The sequence below is a fragment of the Mercurialis annua genome, linkage group LG7, assembly GCF_937616625.2.
Source record: "Mercurialis annua linkage group LG7, ddMerAnnu1.2, whole genome shotgun sequence".
In the NCBI taxonomy this organism is placed as follows: Eukaryota; Viridiplantae; Streptophyta; class Magnoliopsida; order Malpighiales; family Euphorbiaceae; genus Mercurialis; species Mercurialis annua.
In genome coordinates, this window is record NC_065576.1 from 10,333,231 (window position 1) to 10,353,745 (window position 20,515).

General features: G+C 30.9%; 2 protein-coding genes and 1 non-coding gene across 3 annotated transcripts; 2 read left to right on the forward strand and 1 right to left on the reverse strand.

Moving 5' to 3' along the window:
* Window positions 1–1,325: 1,325 nt before the first annotated feature.
* On the forward strand, window positions 1,326–2,435 carry LOC126656777 (uncharacterized). The gene has a single exon (XM_050351394.1). It carries the CDS (start codon window positions 1,326–1,328, stop codon window positions 2,433–2,435), a length of 1,110 nt encoding a protein of 369 aa, XP_050207351.1.
* A 2,179-nt stretch (window positions 2,436–4,614) lies between these two features.
* Window positions 4,615–4,686, reverse strand: TRNAW-CCA (transfer RNA tryptophan (anticodon CCA)). The gene has a single exon. It is a non-coding gene; the product is annotated as a tRNA-Trp (tRNA).
* A 3,443-nt stretch (window positions 4,687–8,129) lies between these two features.
* Window positions 8,130–10,777, forward strand: LOC126657345 (cytochrome P450 71AU50-like). The gene is made up of 2 exons (XM_050352019.1): window positions 8,130–9,038; window positions 10,055–10,777. Exons 1-2 carry the CDS (start codon window positions 8,130–8,132, stop codon window positions 10,667–10,669), a joined length of 1,524 nt encoding a protein of 507 aa, XP_050207976.1. The 3' UTR covers window positions 10,670–10,777.
* Window positions 10,778–20,515: the final 9,738 nt, after the last annotated feature.

Here is a 20,515-nt window from a genome sequence, read left to right on the forward strand (position 1 = left end):
TTTCATGTCAATATTGACACGTAGATTAGAAATTAACGGAGATTTTAAAAAAATTAACAGCGTCAAACTAAAGGGCTTATATGATACCGTTCATTAACATTAGGGGCTTAATTGCACCTTTCCAAACATTAAGGGCCTACTTGATCCAATGGCCAAACGTCAGGGGCTTAACTGACCCTTTTCCCAACAAAATATAATAAAAATAATATATATTTATATATATAAAAATTAATAGTAAATAATTTTTATGGATGAATTCAACCCTTAAACCGCCGGTTTATGGTTCAAAAAATTTGGAACCGGACTGTGACTGATTTTCCTATGGTTTCGAGCCGGTTTCAGTCCGATTTCGGGTTTGATCGGTTCTAAATAGAGTCTGATCGAGTCTGTTCCGGACTGGTTCATTAGCTGACCGACCCATGACTAGCTCTACTATTATGGCTTCTACTAATTTTGGAAAATTACCACTACAACAAAAATGGTCTATTGTGACATTATTATGGTGACATTTTTTTTTAAATGTTGCTTAATCTCATAAACATACATTTATATGACATTTATGTAAATGATGCTTTAAATAATTGTTAATTATAACAATTTTATAATTCTTTTATAACATTTATTGTAAATGTTACTTTTTAGAAAGTAACATTTACTGTATACATTATTAGAATAGAAACGATTCGACATAAATACTTGTGTTTTTCTCTTACGATTTTTTTCTCTTTTGTGGAATCCCTTCATCTCTTTAACAATTCGTATCTGCTTATTTATCAATGTCTATCTCAATAAATCAAGTCTTTTTCTAATTCTTTTTCATCTTCCGTAATTTGGTTATCATATTGAGCAATCCCATTGAAAGTACGTAAACTTTATTATGAATAGCAAAATTGATGAGTTTATATTAATCTAACATGTGTTTCTTGTTTGGTTGCATTTGAATTGGATGTAAAATTGATGAGTTTATATTAATCTGACATATATTTCTTGTTTGGTTGCATTTAATTGGGTGTAATTTATTTAAATTTGTTTTTCATAATCTTATTAATGAATCATGAATTGCAATTTCGTTCAAAGGAATGTCCAATCTGGTTCAACGGCCGGTTCATATTAATGAACCGGATCAATACAGTATAGTATTATTTGGGCTGGTTTGATGACCGGTTCAATAACATGAACCGGTTATCAAAACGGATGAGGATATAACACAATTTTTACTTTTTTTTCAATAATAATTTTTCTCCAATAATAATTTTTATTAAACATTATATTTTGTTTAATAAAACTAATTAATTGTAATTTTTTGTTTTAAAATTTTTTTTATAATGGACAAGACTTGGATATATGAAAGTGATAGATTGAGCGCAAAATATTTACAAGGGATTGAATATTTCTTTAAATTTGCCTTGAAGTTTTCGGAGGATGGGCTACTTGCATGTCCATGTAATGAATGTGTTAATGTATTCCGATTTGATCGAAATATTGTCATGGATCATCTTCTTAGTAAAGGATTTTCTCGAGGTTATACTCGTTGGTATTTCCATGGAGAATTGTTACCGTCAACAACTTTCGAGTCACAATTCAAGGAATTAAGGTCAAATGCACAAGAAAATGTAAACAAATACATTCAAGATATGGCCTTAGGGTATGCGAATATGGGAGAAACTTCTCATAATAGAGAATTTGAGGAAAATTTCAATTTGAGCGGAGATCAAAATAATTATCCCCAATGTGATGTATTGAGCGAAGAAGCTAAAAAGTTTTATGGATTTTTACAAGAAAATGATGAAAAGCTTTTTGAAGGATGTCGAAAACTTACCAAATTGTCATTTATTATAGATCTTTATCACAAAAAATGCATGGGAGGGTGGAGTAATGCTTCTTTTCAAGGGCTACTTGATGAGTTAAGAAGTACATTTCCCAAGAGTGAAAGTCTACCAAAGTCGGCTTATGAAGTGAAAAAACTCATTAGCAAATTAGGACTTGGGTGTAAAAAGATAGACGTTTTTCCTAATAATTGTATGTTGTTTTGGAAGGAAGATGTGGATAATCAACGATGTTCGTTCTGCAACGCTTATAGATGGCATGACGATGAAGATGAAATTTCACATAAAAAAAGAAAGAAAAAGAGAAAACCAAAGAAGGTGTTAAAGTGGTTTCCTTTAAAACCAAGACTTCAGAGATTGTTTATCTGTTCTAAAACAGCATCTTTATTTCGATGGCATTCTGATGAGCGTAAAGATGATGGATATTTGAGGCACTCTGCTGATTCTCCTGCATGGAAAGAATTTGACAATAGGTATAAAGATTTTGCAAATGATCCTCGTAATGTTAGACTTGGGTTAGCAAGTGACGGGTTCAATCCTTTTCACACAATGAGCATTGTACACATCACTTGGCCAATATTATTAACCATATATAATTTGCCACCTTGATTATGTATGAAGCAACCTTCGCTTATATTGTCGTTGCTTATTCCTTGTCCTGAGTCGCTTGGAGACAAAACTGATATATTTTTATAGCCTTTAATTGATGAACTTAATGACTTGTGGATTAATGGTTTAGAAACATTTGACTTTCATACCAAAGATATATTTACAATGCGAGCCGTTTTCATGTGGACAATTAACGATTTTCCAACATACGAAATGTTGTCTGGGTGGAACACTAAAAGCAAATTTGCATGCCCATCTTGTGGTTTTGGAACTCATTCAATGTGGTTGGAAAAGGGCGGAAAATATTGTTTTATGGATCACCCACAACAAAGGAAGAAAACTAAATATAAAAATAAAATAAAAAAGGGATTTAGTTAACTTATAATTAGAAAATTATTTGTAGAGTTAATTATAAATTATTACACGAATTTTACCCTAATTTGCAATTACAACACGAACTTTAAAACTTGACAATTTAATACACCAACTTTCATTTTTTTGGCATATTAGTACACCGACCAATCATACAACAACACGTGACTTTATATGACAATGTCCACGTTAGTGTTTTTCCAGTTCGGTGTATCAACTCGCCAAAAAATGAAAATCGGTGTACCAATTTGTCAAGTTTTAAAGTTTGTGTTGTAATTGCAAATTAGGATAAAGTTTGTATATTAATTTGCACTTAACCCTTATTTCTAATACAACATTTAATTAAAATATTTAACAATCTAAAATTGATACTTTATTTTTATTTAAGACAAAATATTTTTATACACACTTATGAGTCGTTCGTCAAATATAACATAATTTTTAAAATCGCTAATTAGCATTGAATAAATTATAATCTAATTGATAATTTAAAATTTTAATTCAATGGTTGATTTAAATTTTATTATAATCGATGTGCATATTACGAGCTACATAATTATTAGTATAATTAATCAATATAAAATGTAAATTTTATTAAATAAATATAAAATACATTGGTATAATTATAATAATTAATATAATAAGTTCTAAATAAATATTGTTGACATCAATTAATTTTAAAAGTTAATATACTGGAATATTTTAGTTATTTTTAACAAAAAATTTAACTAATTTAATATAAATTATAAATAAAATAAAATAAAATAGCATAGCTTTAATGAATTTAATTAATATATAAGTTGATGAGACACATCACGAGTCACGTGCGCAACACGTAATGTGAAACTAATTTATATATAAGTGTTTTGAAAATATTCATCAACAAATCCATTGGTAGACGATTTTGATTTTTTTTTTTTAAGTCCGAACTTGTTTCTAATTCACCTCTAATTTTTCGATAGTCCGAGGTTAACATTCTTCTAACCTTAAATTCACTACAAACTTGTTTTTTTTTTAGAAAAAAACATTTGCATTTCTTTATTCGATCCAATTCCGAACTGAAGCCTATTCTACTTCAAGGATAGTTCCGCCTCTCACGAAACCGCTAGTGAATAGCTTGATTCATGTAGTCCTAATTACTTGGTCAAATTAAAAGATGTAAAAAACAGAGAATAACGTAAAAAGAACAAAAGTTGCCAAATATATAAATAATATCGAAATTATCGCTATATTTTTGGACCGAATTTTTATTCTTTTTAGTTTAGTTACTAAACTTTAAAATTATTTCAATATAGATTTTTAGACAAAATTGATAACATTATAGTCGAATTCTATCATTTGTCAATTCTTTGTCATTTGTACTTTTATAAAAATGTATTACTTATGTAACTTTTTAATTCAATATGAATTTTTTTAGCCAAATTATGGAAAAAAGAATTAAAATTCGACAGACAACTAAATTTGATGATCAAATTAGAAATAAAATTTGATAATTAAGTCGAAAAGAAATTAAATTTCAATCACCAAAATAAAAAACCAATAAAATAATATATTCTGATAATTTTAGCATCTCCAATTTCTATTACCAGTAAAAACCTAACTAGTGAGACAGAGATTAAGTTGTCAAGGCTGTCCAAAATATTTATGAAGTCTCGATTTCAAGTGTTAATAGTCAGTTGTTTAATGCTGTTTTAAAATTTAAAAAAAAAACTACTAACCACTAATATAATAAGATTCTATTTTAATTTGTTTTTTTTTTAAAAAGAGACTAGACCAAAAAAACCTGGAAAGCTAAAAAGATAAAAATTGAACCTGACGTGAATCGAACACGCAACCTTCTGATCTGGAGTCAGACGCGCTACCATTGCGCCACAGATCCATTTATTGATATTTATGAGAGATAAAATAATAGTATATTTAATTGATATCGACAAAATTAACCCAATTGAAATATATGAGTTTTTTTTTTGATAAATTGAAATGTATTAGTTTTTTTTTTTTTCAAAAGATAGTAATATTGATAAAATTTACAGATTACATCCTACCGTCAAAGTATACCGTAGATCAAATTACAAAAATATAAAAAACATCTGAAACCCCGACCAATAAAAAGAAACGAAACAACAATAGAAATTTAAAGATACAAATTTAACAGGTGACAAAAAACAGGATCAATTCAAGTGAAAAGAATTTCCTGACACCAATCGTACCCCATAACTTCTATTAACCACTTGTTCCGCTGCCAAGATACTTCAATCGATAAAAAAAAAAGCCTTGAATCTTCAAGAATGTGAAGCTGAAGTTTGAACAAACGCTGAAAAGTTTTGAATGAGCCAAGGATCTGGACAAATAAAGCTGAAACCGAACATAAACACCCAGAAAAACACATAATTCTCCAAAAAACGGAGCAATTTATTCGAAAATTAATGCAAACATAGCAAAAAAAACGAGTTAAGAACGATGATTTTCGGCTAAAAGCCGAAGATCACCGTCTCCTACGCTCAAGATCGAAGAAAAACCGAACCTTGGCTCTCTAGGAAAGTTTCTCTCTCTAACTTAGAGAGATGGCAGAGCTTGCCTACTATTTAATATCTCACTAATTCACTTTTTGTATTAGTTGCTTAATTCGATAGTTATTTTGACGCATACTATATTTTTAGCTGCATGAATCCGTTTAAGTTATAGTTGTTCACTGAAATTTTACTCCGAGGAGTGACTTGAAATTGAATCCTCTGAATCTAATCTGAACTTGGACAGATATTTATCTACAATTGCATGAAATCATCCCTGCGTTTAGGATAATCCCACGAACTCGTATTTGTTGATACTTTCTTGAGACGATCTCCTTCGTCTGGATTCAAATTCCTCGTCCGGGTTCGAAGAATTAAAAAAATTGATTTTTTTTTTATCTTTAGTATGTTTTTTCCTATATTTGGTGTTTATTGAATTTTTTTAAAAAATATTAATTCTATTAAAGTTGATTTCGTAAAAATTGATTTCATAAAAATTGATTCCATAAGAAATTAGAATTTTTATCATTTTTGATGTTTAATGGAAAAAAAATGAAAAAAAGTAAGAAAGAAGGTTACGTGGCGAAGGGAAAGGCTTGACTCAATTTCGGGCAAGCCACATAGGACGAAACCGCCAGAATTCATTTAGGAATCGCCAGAAGTTCACTAATGCTAAGTTCGGTAATTATTTTAGAATACAAATTAATTCGGTGTCATTTTGAAATTTTGGAAAAATACAGTAACCCCAAAATCAATAATTGTATGGGTAGAGTTGATTAAAAAACGCATTTTGAATCACGCAAAATTTCCGAGGAATAAAAAGCACAAGTATAAGTGTTCTTTAATTCTTTCTTAAACGCTAATCACTTAAAAACTCTCTATCTTTAATTTTTTTTTGTACTAATACTTTGGTCTAAAAAAAAATCATTTACATCCTTATTTGGGTTTTTATGTCTTACCTCTACCCTCGAGATATTAAATTGACCTATTTTCATTTGAAAAAAGTTTAAAATAGGTCTTCATTTTTAGCATATATTTTAATTCGACGTGAATGTTATTAATTATACAAAAACACCTTATTCTTTAAAAAATAATAATAATAAATTTATATTAATTATCAATAATTTTTTAAAGACAAAAGATACAAAAAAATCCTCGTAGTTTTCACAAAAGTACAAATCAGTCCTTATGATAATATTTTTGAAAACGGTTTTATAAAATTACATGATCATTATTATAGAATTACAATATTCAGTTTTCATGATATAATGAATCATAACGTCCATTTTCCCACTGCGTGTTGCCTTTATTGTCTTATCCATCTATACCATCACTATTCAACAAGGTTTTTTATTGGTTTTACTTTTTAGTTTGTTATACTTTTGAGTTTACGATTGTGGAAATTATAATTATAGATACTTTTGAGTTTACGATTGTGGAAATTTTTGAAATTGTACAAAAAACTCTTCCGCCCAAGATCACAATTAACTGATGACGTGGTACATAGAGAAAAAGTTCAAAACATCTTTAATGTTTAAAATACTTACCAATTTTGTTTCATAAATTGTTTCAACCATTTTCACCTTCTTTTTTTATTTAAATATCTATAATTAAATAAAATTATAAATTAAAACTAATTAAAATTAAATTTAAATAATTGAACCCGATTAAATCATTCGAAACATAATTAAACACTTCGAAATCTAATTAAACCAATTAAAATCTAATTAAACACATCAAAACCTAATCAAAATTTAATTAATTTTTTTAATTTTTTTCAAAACCACACCAAGGGGAGAAATCTCTGGTTGCCAGACGAAGAAAAACAATTAAACTATAAATAAATAAAAATAAAAATTTTCAATAAATATACATAGTAGGCTATAACTGAAATGTATTTTAACTTTAAAAAAATCATCATACAACATCGATAATTTTAATTTTAGAAATATCAAATATACGTTAAAAACTTGGACTTCACTTAGATCCTATTAGATACTCGACATAAAATGTATCACCTCACGGTTTGTATTTTAGCTTTTCCTGCCGGCGCCATGATGCTAATTTTAATTGGAATTCAGTGACATAGTTACACATCCTAGATTATATTTGTATATCCAAGATCGCTCCAATTGTTCAATTTTATTTATAACATTTATATACATTGCACTTGCACTTATCGTTGTATTCTGTTTTATCCTTAATTTGTTATATCAACTCTTAATTTTATTATCATTTGCAAAATCATCATCAACATTGAACTCATCTTCTTTTTTTGTATCATCTTATATCGACAATGTGAAGGAAATTTAATTGATTTATAATATTTAGAAGCCGACTACTAAATTAATTTGTTATAATTATTTTTAATGAGTTTTTTTAATCTGAATATTAATTGAGTCAGTTGGATTTAGATTATTACAAATCATATTAGAACCGATACAAGTCTTATTATGTTGAGCCGAACCTTAGGAGAAGAGAGCGTTTATGAACCACAACACCCGCTACTAAAAAACATGCATTTACAGATGGAGAAATCCATGGGTAAATGGAGCTATGGAGCGAATCCGTCGGTATATATAAGGACGTTGTAAATTTAAGAAAAAATGAATGTAAGATCACCTACCAAATTTACGAAGCAGTGAATGTAACATCTCATATCGAAAATGTAAAAATAATTTACGTGATACCTAACGTTTAGAATTTAATTATCAAATTAATCTAAATTAATCATTTTAGATCAATTGTTTGGACTTCAAAATTAATTGAACAGTCTTTTTATAGTATATATAGGATATCAATTGTTCATTTTATGAACTATCCTCACTTGCACAGTACTATGGCATTAACATTGGCCATCCTAGTCGTAGTTATATTTGCCATTGTTCTACAAGCATTGCTACGGCTTATTAGCAACACCAACAACAAAAAACTACCTCCTGGTCCTAAAGGGTTCCCAATCTTCGGCAGCCTTCATCTATTAGGAAAATATCCTCACCGAGAATTGCATAAACTATCACAAAAATATGGTCCCATCATGCACTTACGATTAGGGTTAGTCCCAACCATAGTCGTATCATCGCCTCAAGGCGCGGAATCATTTCTCAAGACACACGATCTTGCTTTCGCCAGCAGACCGCCGCACCAGGCCGCCAAGTTCATTTCGTACGAGCAGAAAAACCTATCCTTCGCTCCCTACGGCTCATACTGGCGAAACGTGCGAAAAATGTGCACGTTGGAATTGCTCAGCAATCTCAAAATCAATTCTTTTAAGTCCATGAGGAAACAAGAACTTGACCTGTTGATTGATTACGTTAAAGATGCGTCGTCACGACGCGTGGCTGTTGATCTGAGCGGCAAAGTTGCATCCCTTAGTGCGGATATGAGCTGCAGAATGGTGTTCGGAAAGAAGTATACGGAGAAAGAGTTCGACGAGAGAGGGTTTAAAGCTGTGATTCAAGAGGGAATGCAACTGGCTGCAGCTCCTAATCTTGGTGATTATATTCCTCAGATTGCGGGACTTGATTTACAGGGTCTTACGAAGCGTATGAAAGGCGTTAGCAAAGTGTTTGATGATTTCTTTGAGAAAATAATCGATGAACATATTCAATTTCAGGATGAAAACAGAAGTAAAGATTTTGTAGATATTATGTTGGGCTTTGTTGGATCAGAAATTTCAGAGTATCATATAGGTCGAGACAATATCAAAGCTATTATCTTGGTAAGACTAGCTACTATATTCAATCAACACAATTTTTTTTCTTAGTTTATTTAGTGAAAATAACTTCATATTTTTTGAGTAAATTAAACTAACGTAGTAATACGTTCGTTTATTCCATTTGAGCTATAGCTCGCTTATTACATTTGAGCTATAGCTCGCTAATATGATATGAGACTATAACCAAGAATATACTTGAGTCAATTTAATTTATCATGTCAACTTAATTTGGTCCGAAAGTATTGAGTTGTTTTTGTCATAAACAAAAATTAACCTGCATGTCCATTTTATTCTGGGTCAATATTATTTAATTTTTTCCAATCAAATTAATTAAATTAACGTGGCACTCAACTGAAAAATATATTGTCATACTCTTGAAATGATTTCTAGCATGGAGGCAGATATGGCCGTATAATACCAACAATAAAATGTCGTCAGTTGATCTTATCAATTTGATTTGGTTGGAAAATATTAAAGTCACACATACCAACAATAAATATTGAGGGTACCAACTATATATCGCTATATTTTATTTTGCTGACTGAATTTTAATTTTTTTTTTTTCATTTTTACCAAATTTTAAAATTATTTCAACATAAATTTTAGACCAAAATGATAACGTAAAAGCCGAATTTTACCACCGGATAATCGTTTTTTGCTTTTATTTACATGAAAACTTGTCACTTATGTATAATTTAAATTCAACGAGTATTTTCTCGGCCAATTATGCAAAAAAGAAATAAAATTCGGTTGACAATTAAAGTTTTATAACCAAATTAAAAATAAAATGAAATTTAGTAACCATAATAAAAAAACACAGTTTGGTCACCAAAATAATACATTTTGATAGTTAGGATACTCCGGTCTATTACCCTAAACAAAATATTAAAGATACAAATTAAACTTTAGGTATCAATCTAAAATATGTGGTAAGATTAAGGAACCAATAAACTGAGAACTTTATTCTAAAATTAAAATGTAAAGATTATAATGACAAATTTTATGCAAATTACTTGCAGGACATGCTTGCAGGTTCAATGGACACTTCAGCAGCAGTAATCGAATGGGCTCTATCGGAACTCCTGAAGCACCCAAGAGTACACAAAAAAGTGCAAAAAGAATTGGAAGAAAAGATCGGCATGAACAGAATGGTAGAAGAATCGGATCTTGAGAGCCTGGAATACTTAGAAATGGTTATAAAAGAAACATTCCGACTCCATCCAGTTGCTCCATTACTGATCCCTCACGAGGCAGTCGAAGATACCATCATCGACGAATATCTAATTCCGAAAAAATCACACATTATTATAAATACATTTGCTATCGGAAGAGATCCGAGGGCTTGGAACGACCCAGAGAAGTTTCTTCCGGAGAGATTTTCAGGAAAAGATATAGATTTTCGTGGGCACGATTTTCAGCTTTTGCCGTTTGGGGCTGGACGAAGAGGATGCCCTGGAATTCAATTGGGAATAACTGTGGTTCGTTTGGTTCTGGCTCAGCTCGTGCATTGCTTCGATTGGGAGCTTCCGAACGGTATGTTGCCCGACGAATTGGATATGACTGAAGAGTTTAGTCTTGTAACTCCAAGAGCTAAACACCTTGAAGCTATTCCTACTTATCGCCTTCACGTTTGATAGATTAATGACTCATGTATTTTATTGTGTTGTTTTCAATTTAAGTTATACTTCTTTGAAATGGATCAATTTGAAAATACTTATTGTTGTAATATTACGATTGTTGAATCTTTGATGCCAATTATTATGACCGGTTCATGACTAGGTTGGTATGGATGGAATTAAAACTATTCGGTAGGTAATTAATTGTGGATTTAATCAACAAATAATAATGTAAAAAATTAATAAATAACACAAGAGATTTGCGTGGTTCGGCATTAAAACGAACATCCAAGGACGAAAAATTCAAGTCATCCACTAATTATCAAAATGAGAACAAAATTGGTGGAAAATAACTAAATAGATAACATCTCTAGTAAATAACCCCTTAAATGGAAAATCTATAACGTATTTAACTCTTTACAAGAAGTAACCTAAAAAGGTTAGGATTAACTTATATTTCTCACATCACACACACTTCTATTTTCCCCTTATTTTCATCAATGTCTGCATTATGTGTTTGGTTTTTTGGTCCTATTTAAAAAGGAGAAAATTAGGTAAAACACTCTATTTTCTAAAATAATACTCCCTCCATTCTGAAATAGTTGTCGCTTTAGCCATTTTCACACAAATTAAGAAATCAATAAATATGTCTAAAATTATAAGTATTTTTACTAAATTAGCCCTTCTTGAAACTTGTAAATATTAATTACTATGACTCTTTATTTGTATTTTTGTATTCTTTCAATGAATTAATAAGGGATATATGTGGAAAAATAGTAATAAATGCTTTCTTGGTATTCTAAAGTGACAAGTATTATGGAACAAAAAAAACTCCCTAAAGCGACAACTAATTCAGAATAGAGGGAGTAGTAAATTATACCTCAACAAGGAAAATATAGAAAAAATACCTCACCTTTTTAGACTTTTATTTTTTTTACTCTATAGTCTTTTTTTATTATAATAATACTTATTTCTGATTGTTTTTTACTCTAAATATTTTAGTTTTACTCTAATATATTATATATATATATCTTTTTTTTTTCTCAAATTTACTTCTCTCTCTCTTTCTCTCTCTCTGTTTCTTCTTCTCCATTTTTTTCTTCTTCATTATTTCCTTTTTCTTCATTTTTTTTCTTTCTTTATCACGCCGTCGTCGTTCCTTCAACGATCCGCCATCACTCCGCCGTTGCTCCACCTTCGCTTCGTCGTCAATTCATCGTTCTTCCATATTTTAGCGATTTTTTTTTAACTTGTGGTGATTATTATGATTTATTTTAACTCTCAGATCTAAAAAAATTGTTCTTGAATTTTTTTCCAGTTTGAGATCTGAAAATCTATATTAAAAGCGAATTTCTGATGAAAAACGATTTTCTGCAGAAAAAACGTTTTTTTTTTGCAGAAAACAGCGCCTGATTATCATATCGTTATCACTATGACGTTATCATATCATTATCATAACACTGTAGAGAAAAACGATTTTTCTTTTAAGAAAAGTGTTTGATTATCATATCGGTATCATTAACGTTAGTATGTCTGTATCATAACGTTATCATATCAGTATCATAATATTATACGATTATGATAATAGTATGATAAAGTTAATGATAATAATATGATAAGTTTATAATATAGTTATGATAAAGTATGTTATGGTAATGTTATGATAATATTTTATGATATTCTTATGATAAAGTTTATTATGATATTTTTATGATAATAGTATGATAAGGTTAATGATAAAAGGTTACGATACAGCTATGATAAAGTACGTCATGATAATATTATAATAATATATTTATGATATTGTTATGATAAAGTATATTATGATAATATTATGATAATTTTTATAAAAACAGATGATAATAGTATGACAAAGTTAACGATAATAGTATGATAACATACGAAAAATAATTTTTTTTACAGAAACATTATGATACCGAGATGATAATGTCACTGCTGTTTTTATGATAATATTATGAAAAAATTTGTGATGCCGATATGATAATATCACTGCTGCTTTTTTAGATCTAGATCTGAAAGATCAAATTGCGAGATAAAAAATAATGATACATAAATAATTAGAAATTTTGAAATAAAATTACAAAATTGAAGATGGCGGAAAATTTTAAAAAAAAAAGTGAAAGTGAAAAATGCAAGGAAAAAAGGAAGAAAGAAAAAGAAGAAAAGTGGAAGAAGAGAGAGAAAAAGAAAAGAAGTGGAAAGAGAAAGAAAGATAGAAAAGAAGAAAAATGTCAAGTCATGCATTTTTTATGTTAGAGTAAAATCATTAACCTTTTGACATGTAGAGTAAAAATATAATATCTAAAAAGTTGCGATGTATTTTTTCTAACTTTTCTGTGTTGAGGTATATTATCCTATTATTTTTGTTTTTGAGGTAAATTTGTAAGGAGCCCTTTAAAAAGGTGATCAAGGTAGGGTATTTATAATGAATAAATAATTCACATAACATTATGAGTATTAATACTAATTGGTTGCTCCGGAATCCGTATTAAGTCTAAATACACTATATATTTTTCGCTTTTTAAATTGTTATAATAATTATATTTTATTTTCAGAAAACACCTTTTTGAAACTCATAGCATTTGTCGATCACTTTTTTTAGGGTGAAGCTGCACTTCTTATTAAATATTTTTTTAAAAGTTGGTATTGCAACACTAAAAATTAGAGCATACATCAATTTCCTCGAAAACAGAATCGCCATGTTTCAAAACACAATACCATATACATATAATCCAGTTTTATATAATCTTTAATAGGTTATCATGCAGTTATCAAAAACTATATATAGACATCAGCAGTTTTATATCAGAGTTTTATAAAAACAAATTGAACTATTGATAACTGGATTAACGGACTTCCCAAATACCCAACTTCTGTAGCTCCAGAATTTAAAACAGTTTCAGCACGTTACTTGAAAACGATTTTCAAAATAAAGGAAGGAAGTCTGACTCTCGAAAGCCACCCTTGACCTAAATGGGAAAATATTATTGAGTCAGCTAAAACTAAGCGAGTTCACATATTTACTAATGAACATCAATGAAAATATAAATCTCATAGAAATTTATATACAAACATAGCTAAATAATGGATCTGATTGAAACCTTAAACTCGCATTCTTATTCCAAAATCCTGTCACCAAAATTCACAAATGGCATATTAGTATGTCCATTAATCCATGAAGTCTAGACCGTACAATATGGACTGTTGTCTCAGACTTTTTTTAGTCTTACAAATCCAAGCCGTGCGCCAATAGTACCATCGTCATACAGATCTGAATTGGGACTCTATGTCGTCGCCTCATATCAGTCCTGATTAAGTATAAGTCGTTGTCTCAGACTTATAATTTAATCGATAATTAATTTTCAATAACAATCGTATACCTAAAGCTATGATAATCAGTACTGGTAATCACACAATTCTATTATCGCCCAATAGAAAAGCACGTTTTTCTAAATCTATATCGGGTTTTATAATACTATATGAAATACTATGATATATAATGCGATTAAATAAATAATTAAAAGTGTAAAATATTTTAGTATTAATAATATTTAAAAGTAAAATGAAAACTCACTGTGACCATTGTTTTTCAATTGGTCCTCCGACCTAATAGCTCGACGACTTATCAGATCTATTTAGAATTAAAATATTCATTTATGAATTGATAAATTCCTAACTCTAGAGTTGACTCTAGATTGACTTAAATAAAATCGGCCAATTAAACCTAATTCCGAATACTCCAATCTTAATTAATCATTTTATTATCTAAAGATAATTTTTATCCCTCTACTGTAATTAAAAACTTAGTTTACAACTCTCATATTATTCTTTTATTAATTAAACACATACAACATTTATTTATTTAATTTTCTCTTTTATCCAAAATATCATTTTCCACTTTTTCACTAATATTTATATAAATATTTAAATTCCTTAAAAATATTAAATTCCAATTATATATATTCTAATATATGAATTATTTTAATTTCTTTCTTCGAAAAATATTATTTTTCACTCTTTATAAATATTTATTTAAATATACTAATTATCGTAAAAATATATTTATTTAAATATACAAAAATACATTAATCCTCGTTGTAGGCTACCTCGGCCCGTTAGGCTTCCAGCCACTTAGACCCAAGGCCAAGGATTTGGGCCCCAGTATGGGTGGGCCTTGGCCATGTTAGGCCAGGTCACTAGAGCTACCGAGGTTTCTTGGCAGGCCTCCTGCCGAGGCCTGGCCTGTGACAAGGCTGAACAACCCTGTCCAGCAATGGACTCTCTTGCTGGTCACCGGATTCCGGTCGCCCGATGAACCAAAGCTCTGACGAGCTGAGAAAATCCGCAAAAACGCTCAAAATCGTGTTTTTGACACCAAAAATGAAGCTTTGATCAAACAAAAAAATTCAGAAAATATACTACCCCCAAACACCTATATAAATATGTTTAAACTCCAAATAAACACCAAATTAGTAATAATATATAATTATTAATTAATTTTACAAAGAAAAAGGAAAGAAAATGCTTACCTAAGGCTTGTGGGGGTCTCAGCAATGGAGTTGCTGCAATTAGGGTTTTTTGAATGAACTTACTTTAGTCTTTTGACAGTTTTGTAAATAATTCAAAAGTTTAGACACCAAAACTAATTTTTATCATTTCTGATACTTAACTTTCCCAAAATTTCCATATATTATTTTATGGATAGTAAATCAAAATTTAATATCCCTGAGTTCTTATCTTAATTCATATTAATTATTTTCGCAAGTTTACGCTTAAATTGTTTAAAACTTATTATAATCACCCAAAACTTCTCAAATTAATTTATTAAGCTTTCCATATTTTTATTTACCTCTCTAAGTATTTAAACTCAAATTTTAAATTTAAATATCACTTTTCATAATCATGGTTGTCCAAATCGGGATGCATGGCTTAATTTAAAATTAATATTTTAGGGTATTACAATAACAATAAAAAATTTAGGTGTAGATAATTGACCAAATAAAATTAAGCCCATTAAATATATATAGAAGAAATTTTTAAAAAATAAAATAAAATGCAACAGTAATAAGCAACAATAATATTATCGTTGCAAATCCTTTCATTTTCTCACCCAAAATTTTGTTTATTTCATTATTAAAAAAAATCAAGAAGTGATCCACCATAGAGTACTTATCAATGGAAAGTGCTCAATATTGAGTTATCAATATCCTAAGAGCATCCACACACTTAGTCTTATCAATGGACTGTTCGAATTGGTGTCTAAAGTCCTTCCCACCAGACTAGCCTTGGTTTTTCTTGATTTGATCTGAGTAAATCAATTTGCCTTCATGAAAGGTCGATGCATCATTGACTACTACAATCTTTCCAAAAGACGTAAGGATATTTTTTTAATTAAAATTTGATTCTCAAAAAGCTTTCGATGGTGTCTCTAGAAATTTTATTTTTAAAATATTCATAAAAATGAATTTTCCAGAGGCATATTGGATGATGTCTTGGTTCTTTGATTCCTCTCAATTATCGATACTTGTCAATGGAAACGCGATTAAATAGCTCCATAATGGAAAGAGGTGTTCGATAATGCAATCCTTTTTCCCCGATGCTATTCCTTTTATCTGTTGAAGGATTAAAGGTTCCATTTGACTCAGTAAATGCTCTTGGTTTAATCGAGGACATATCTTTAGAAGGTTATGGAGATTCTATTTTGATTTTACAGTTTGCAGATGATACTTCGTTATTTATCCCGAACAATGACTCAATGTTACGATCCATTCTCCGTATTTTACACTTTTTTGAATTGATTTTAGGATTGAAAATCAAACTTCACAAGAGTTCCATAAGGGAGGATAGATGTGACCCTCCCTTCATCATGCTTAGTTAATTTGTAACTGTAAAACCTAAGCCTTCCTAACAAGGTATTTGGGTTTACCACTTTTGATCAATTCTATTAAGAAGGCCATATGTATTAAAGCCTGTTATTAATTCCTCAACTCAGTATGGTGTTTCTCCAGGTAACTATGCTGAAGGTCTTATATCTGCTGCTGCTGTGCCTTGATGATCAAGCTTCTCTGCTTTACTGTGGATCAGCATTCACCAGATTCTTCCCTCTTGCATCCAGCTGGTGCCAGCTCATATATCACACTTTCTGCGTGTGTTTGTCAAGAAGATTCTCTTTACTAGTTTGTTATAGGCAGTTATTTGTTTTCTGCTTTTGTATAAATAAGTAGCTTTGCCTACTTATCAAATTAATTGTAATTTTCACAATTCATGATTAATAAAGAAAGCTCTGTTTTGTAATATGGTATCAGAGCCTTGCTCTTAAAATTTTCTCAGCAACCAAACACTTTTCTGATTCTTTTTCTTTCTCAACTGCTCCAAGAAAGCAATTTTTTCTCTTCTTTTAACAATGGCAGAATCTGTGGGAAGACCAGAAGATCAGCCATCTAGTCCTTATTACGTTCACCCTAGTGAGAATCCATCTCTTCTCCTAGTTTCTAATGTTCTTACTGGTCCTAATTACCATTCATGGTGTCGAGCTATGAAGAAAGCTCTCATTTCAAAGAATAAGTTGAAGTTCATTGATGGAACCTTCCCTGTGCCAAACAGACAGGATTTTTCATTCTCAGCTTGGGAGAGATGTAATACAATGGTTAGTTCATGGCTTACAAGAGCTGTAAGTAATTCTATTGCTGAAAGTATTTCTTGTATTGATAATGCTATTGATATATGGGAAGATCTTAGAGAGAGATTTTCTCAGATTGATGCTTTAAGAATTTCAGAAATCCAGGAAGAAATTTACTCTTTTAAACAGAATAGCTTTAATGTTACAGAGTATTATACTCATTTGAAAATGCTTTGGGATGAATTATCCAGTCTGAAACCAATACCTAATTGCATTTGCAATCCTATTTGTTCCTGTGCTCTTTTGAGAAATGTGAAGGATTATTTCTCAAATGACAAAGTAATTAGGTTTGTTAAAGGTTTGAATGATAATTTTGGGGTTATTAAAGTTCAAATCATGATGATGGAGCCTTTGCCTCCAATCAATAAGGTTTTCTCTATGATTGTGCAACATGAAAGACAGCTTGGTCTAGGAAGTTCCAGTACAGAATCTCAGATTTTTTATGCTAAAGGGAATGCTCAAAGTTCTTATGAAGATACCAGTTCTTATGATCCTACTGTGTGCTATACCAGAGGAAATCAAAATGCAGGAAACAATAGTTATGGAAACAACAACTATTCAGGAGGAATGAATTCAGGATACAAACCAAAGAAATTTAACTACAACCAGGGCAAGAAACCTATTTGTTCTTTCGGTGGAATGGAAGGACACACAGTTGAAATTTGTTACAAAAAGCATGGTTATCCACCTAATTTTCAGTCAAAGTACAAGAAGCCATATCAAGGTTCAGCTAATCAAGCTGAACTTCACAATTGTCATCAGGAGGAATTCATGAATGATGAGTCTGGAGCAGAATTTTATAACAGAAATGACAATTACAACAGGCAGAACAATTATGAGAAATCTGTATATAAGGAGAATGAGTCAGGAGAGACTCAAGACAATGGACATTTTCCATTTACTAAAGATCAGTATACAAAGATTCTTTCATTGATCCAACACACTGGGAACAATTCTGCTCAGGTTAATCACATATCAGCTCATTACAAACAAGAAGATAAGAAGGATAATGCAGGTACTGATACTACTCTTTGCTTGATGTCTAAAAGTTTTCAGTCTAATGATTGGATAATTGATACTGGGGCCACTGATCACATAACCTGCAATCCAACACTGTTCAAACAGTCTAAACCTGTGAAAAACATGATAGTGAAATTACCAAATGGACATCAAGTACCTGTTGAAAGCATTGGAGACATTCAAATCACTCCCAACTTGCTGATTGTTAATGTTCTATATGTGCCTCATTTCAGTTTCAATCTTATTTCAGCAAGTAAGTTGACTGATGACCCACATTTATGCTTAATCCTTTACCAAAACATCTGTCTGCTCCAGGATTTGACTCATTCGAGGATGATTGGATCAGCTGATAAAAGGAATGGTCTATATGAGCTGCAATTATCTTCTGTTGCTCACTGCAACTCTTCAGTTGGTCAATCTTTGTCTACTGCAGATTTGTGGCATTTCAGACTGGGACATCCATCTGAACAAAGAATAAAGAAACTGCATGAGATAGATTCTAGCATCACATGCTCCAAGAAAGTTGTGTGTGAGGTTTGTCACTTAGGCAAACAGAAGAAGTTAGTTTTTCCTGTCAGTGAATCAAAGACAGATTGTAATTTTGATTTACTTCATATGGATATTTGGGGTCCTGTTGCAAAACCATCTGTCAATGGTCATAGGTACTTTCTTACTGTTGTGGATGATCATAGTAGATATTCATGGGTGTTTTTGATGCATAATAAGTCAGAAACCAGGAGTCTTATACACAACTTCTTCTCATATGTGGAAACTCAGTTTTCTAGCAAAGTTAAAATTGTTAGAACTGATAATGGTGCAGAGTTTATTATGCCAGAATTTTTTGGATCTAAAGGTACCATTCATCAAAGATCATGCACATACACACCTGAACAGAATAGTCTTGTTGAGAGGAAGCAACAACATATTCTAAATGTTGCCAGATCATTGAAATTTCAATCAGGTTTGCCACTTTCTCTTTGGCATCATTGTGTTGAACATGCTGTGCACATTATTAACAGGTTACCTTCTCCTGTCATACATGATGATACTCCATATAACTTATTATTTCATACTCATCCCTCTTATAATCTTTTAAAAGTTTTTGGTTGCTTGGCTTTTGCTGGAACTACTCCTCAGTTGAGAAGCAAATTTGACCCTAGAGCAGTCAAATGTGCCTTCATTGGTTATCCAGCTCATGTTAAGGGATATAAACTTTTTGATCCTCAGTCTCAAAAGGTTTTTGTTTCAAGAAATGTCATATTCTATGAAAGCCAATTTCCATTACTTAAATCTGTTAATCCTACTATCAAATCTGCAACTGCAGACTCATGCTTACAGCCTTCTTTTTCACAAACTATTGACCCAATGACAGATTTTCCTGCTCTTTCTTCACCTTCTTTTACCCTTCCTGTCACTTCTCCATCTCCATCACCTCCACCTTTATTCACTTCTTCTGATTTTCCTCCTCTCAGAAGAAGTACCAGAACCATAACTCTACCATCCAATCTAAAAGACTACCAATGCACATTACCTGCTTCTTTCAAACCAAACCAACCTGCACATACTTCTGCTCATTGTCTCAGTTCTGTCCTTACTTATGATAACCTTACACCTAGCCATAAAGCATTTACAGCTTCTATCACAAACCAAAAAGAACCTGCCACATACAATGAAGCTGTTAAATCCCAGCATTGGCAAAATGCAATGTGTTCTGAACTTACTGCTCTTGCTAATAATGGTACTTGGGAACTCACTGCTTTGCCACCTGGCAAAAATCCCATTGGTTGCAAATGGGTGTATAAGATCAAGTATAAAGCTAATGGTGAAGTGGAAAGATACAAAGCCAGACTGGTAGCAAAGGGGTTCACTCAGCAACCAGGACTTGATTATCTGGATACTTTTTCACCAATGGCAAAAATGACTACAATAAGGACTTTATTGGCTGTAGCTTCTGTTAAGGGGTGGCATTTACATCAACTTGATGTAAATAATGCATTTCTGCATGGTGACTTATCAGAAGAAGTCTATATGACTGTGCCTCCAGGTTTTAAAGCTAGTTCTGGTCAAGTTTGCAGATTGATTAAGTCAATCTATGGCCTGAAACAAGCCAGCAGGCAGTGGCACACCAAATTGACTACAGCTCT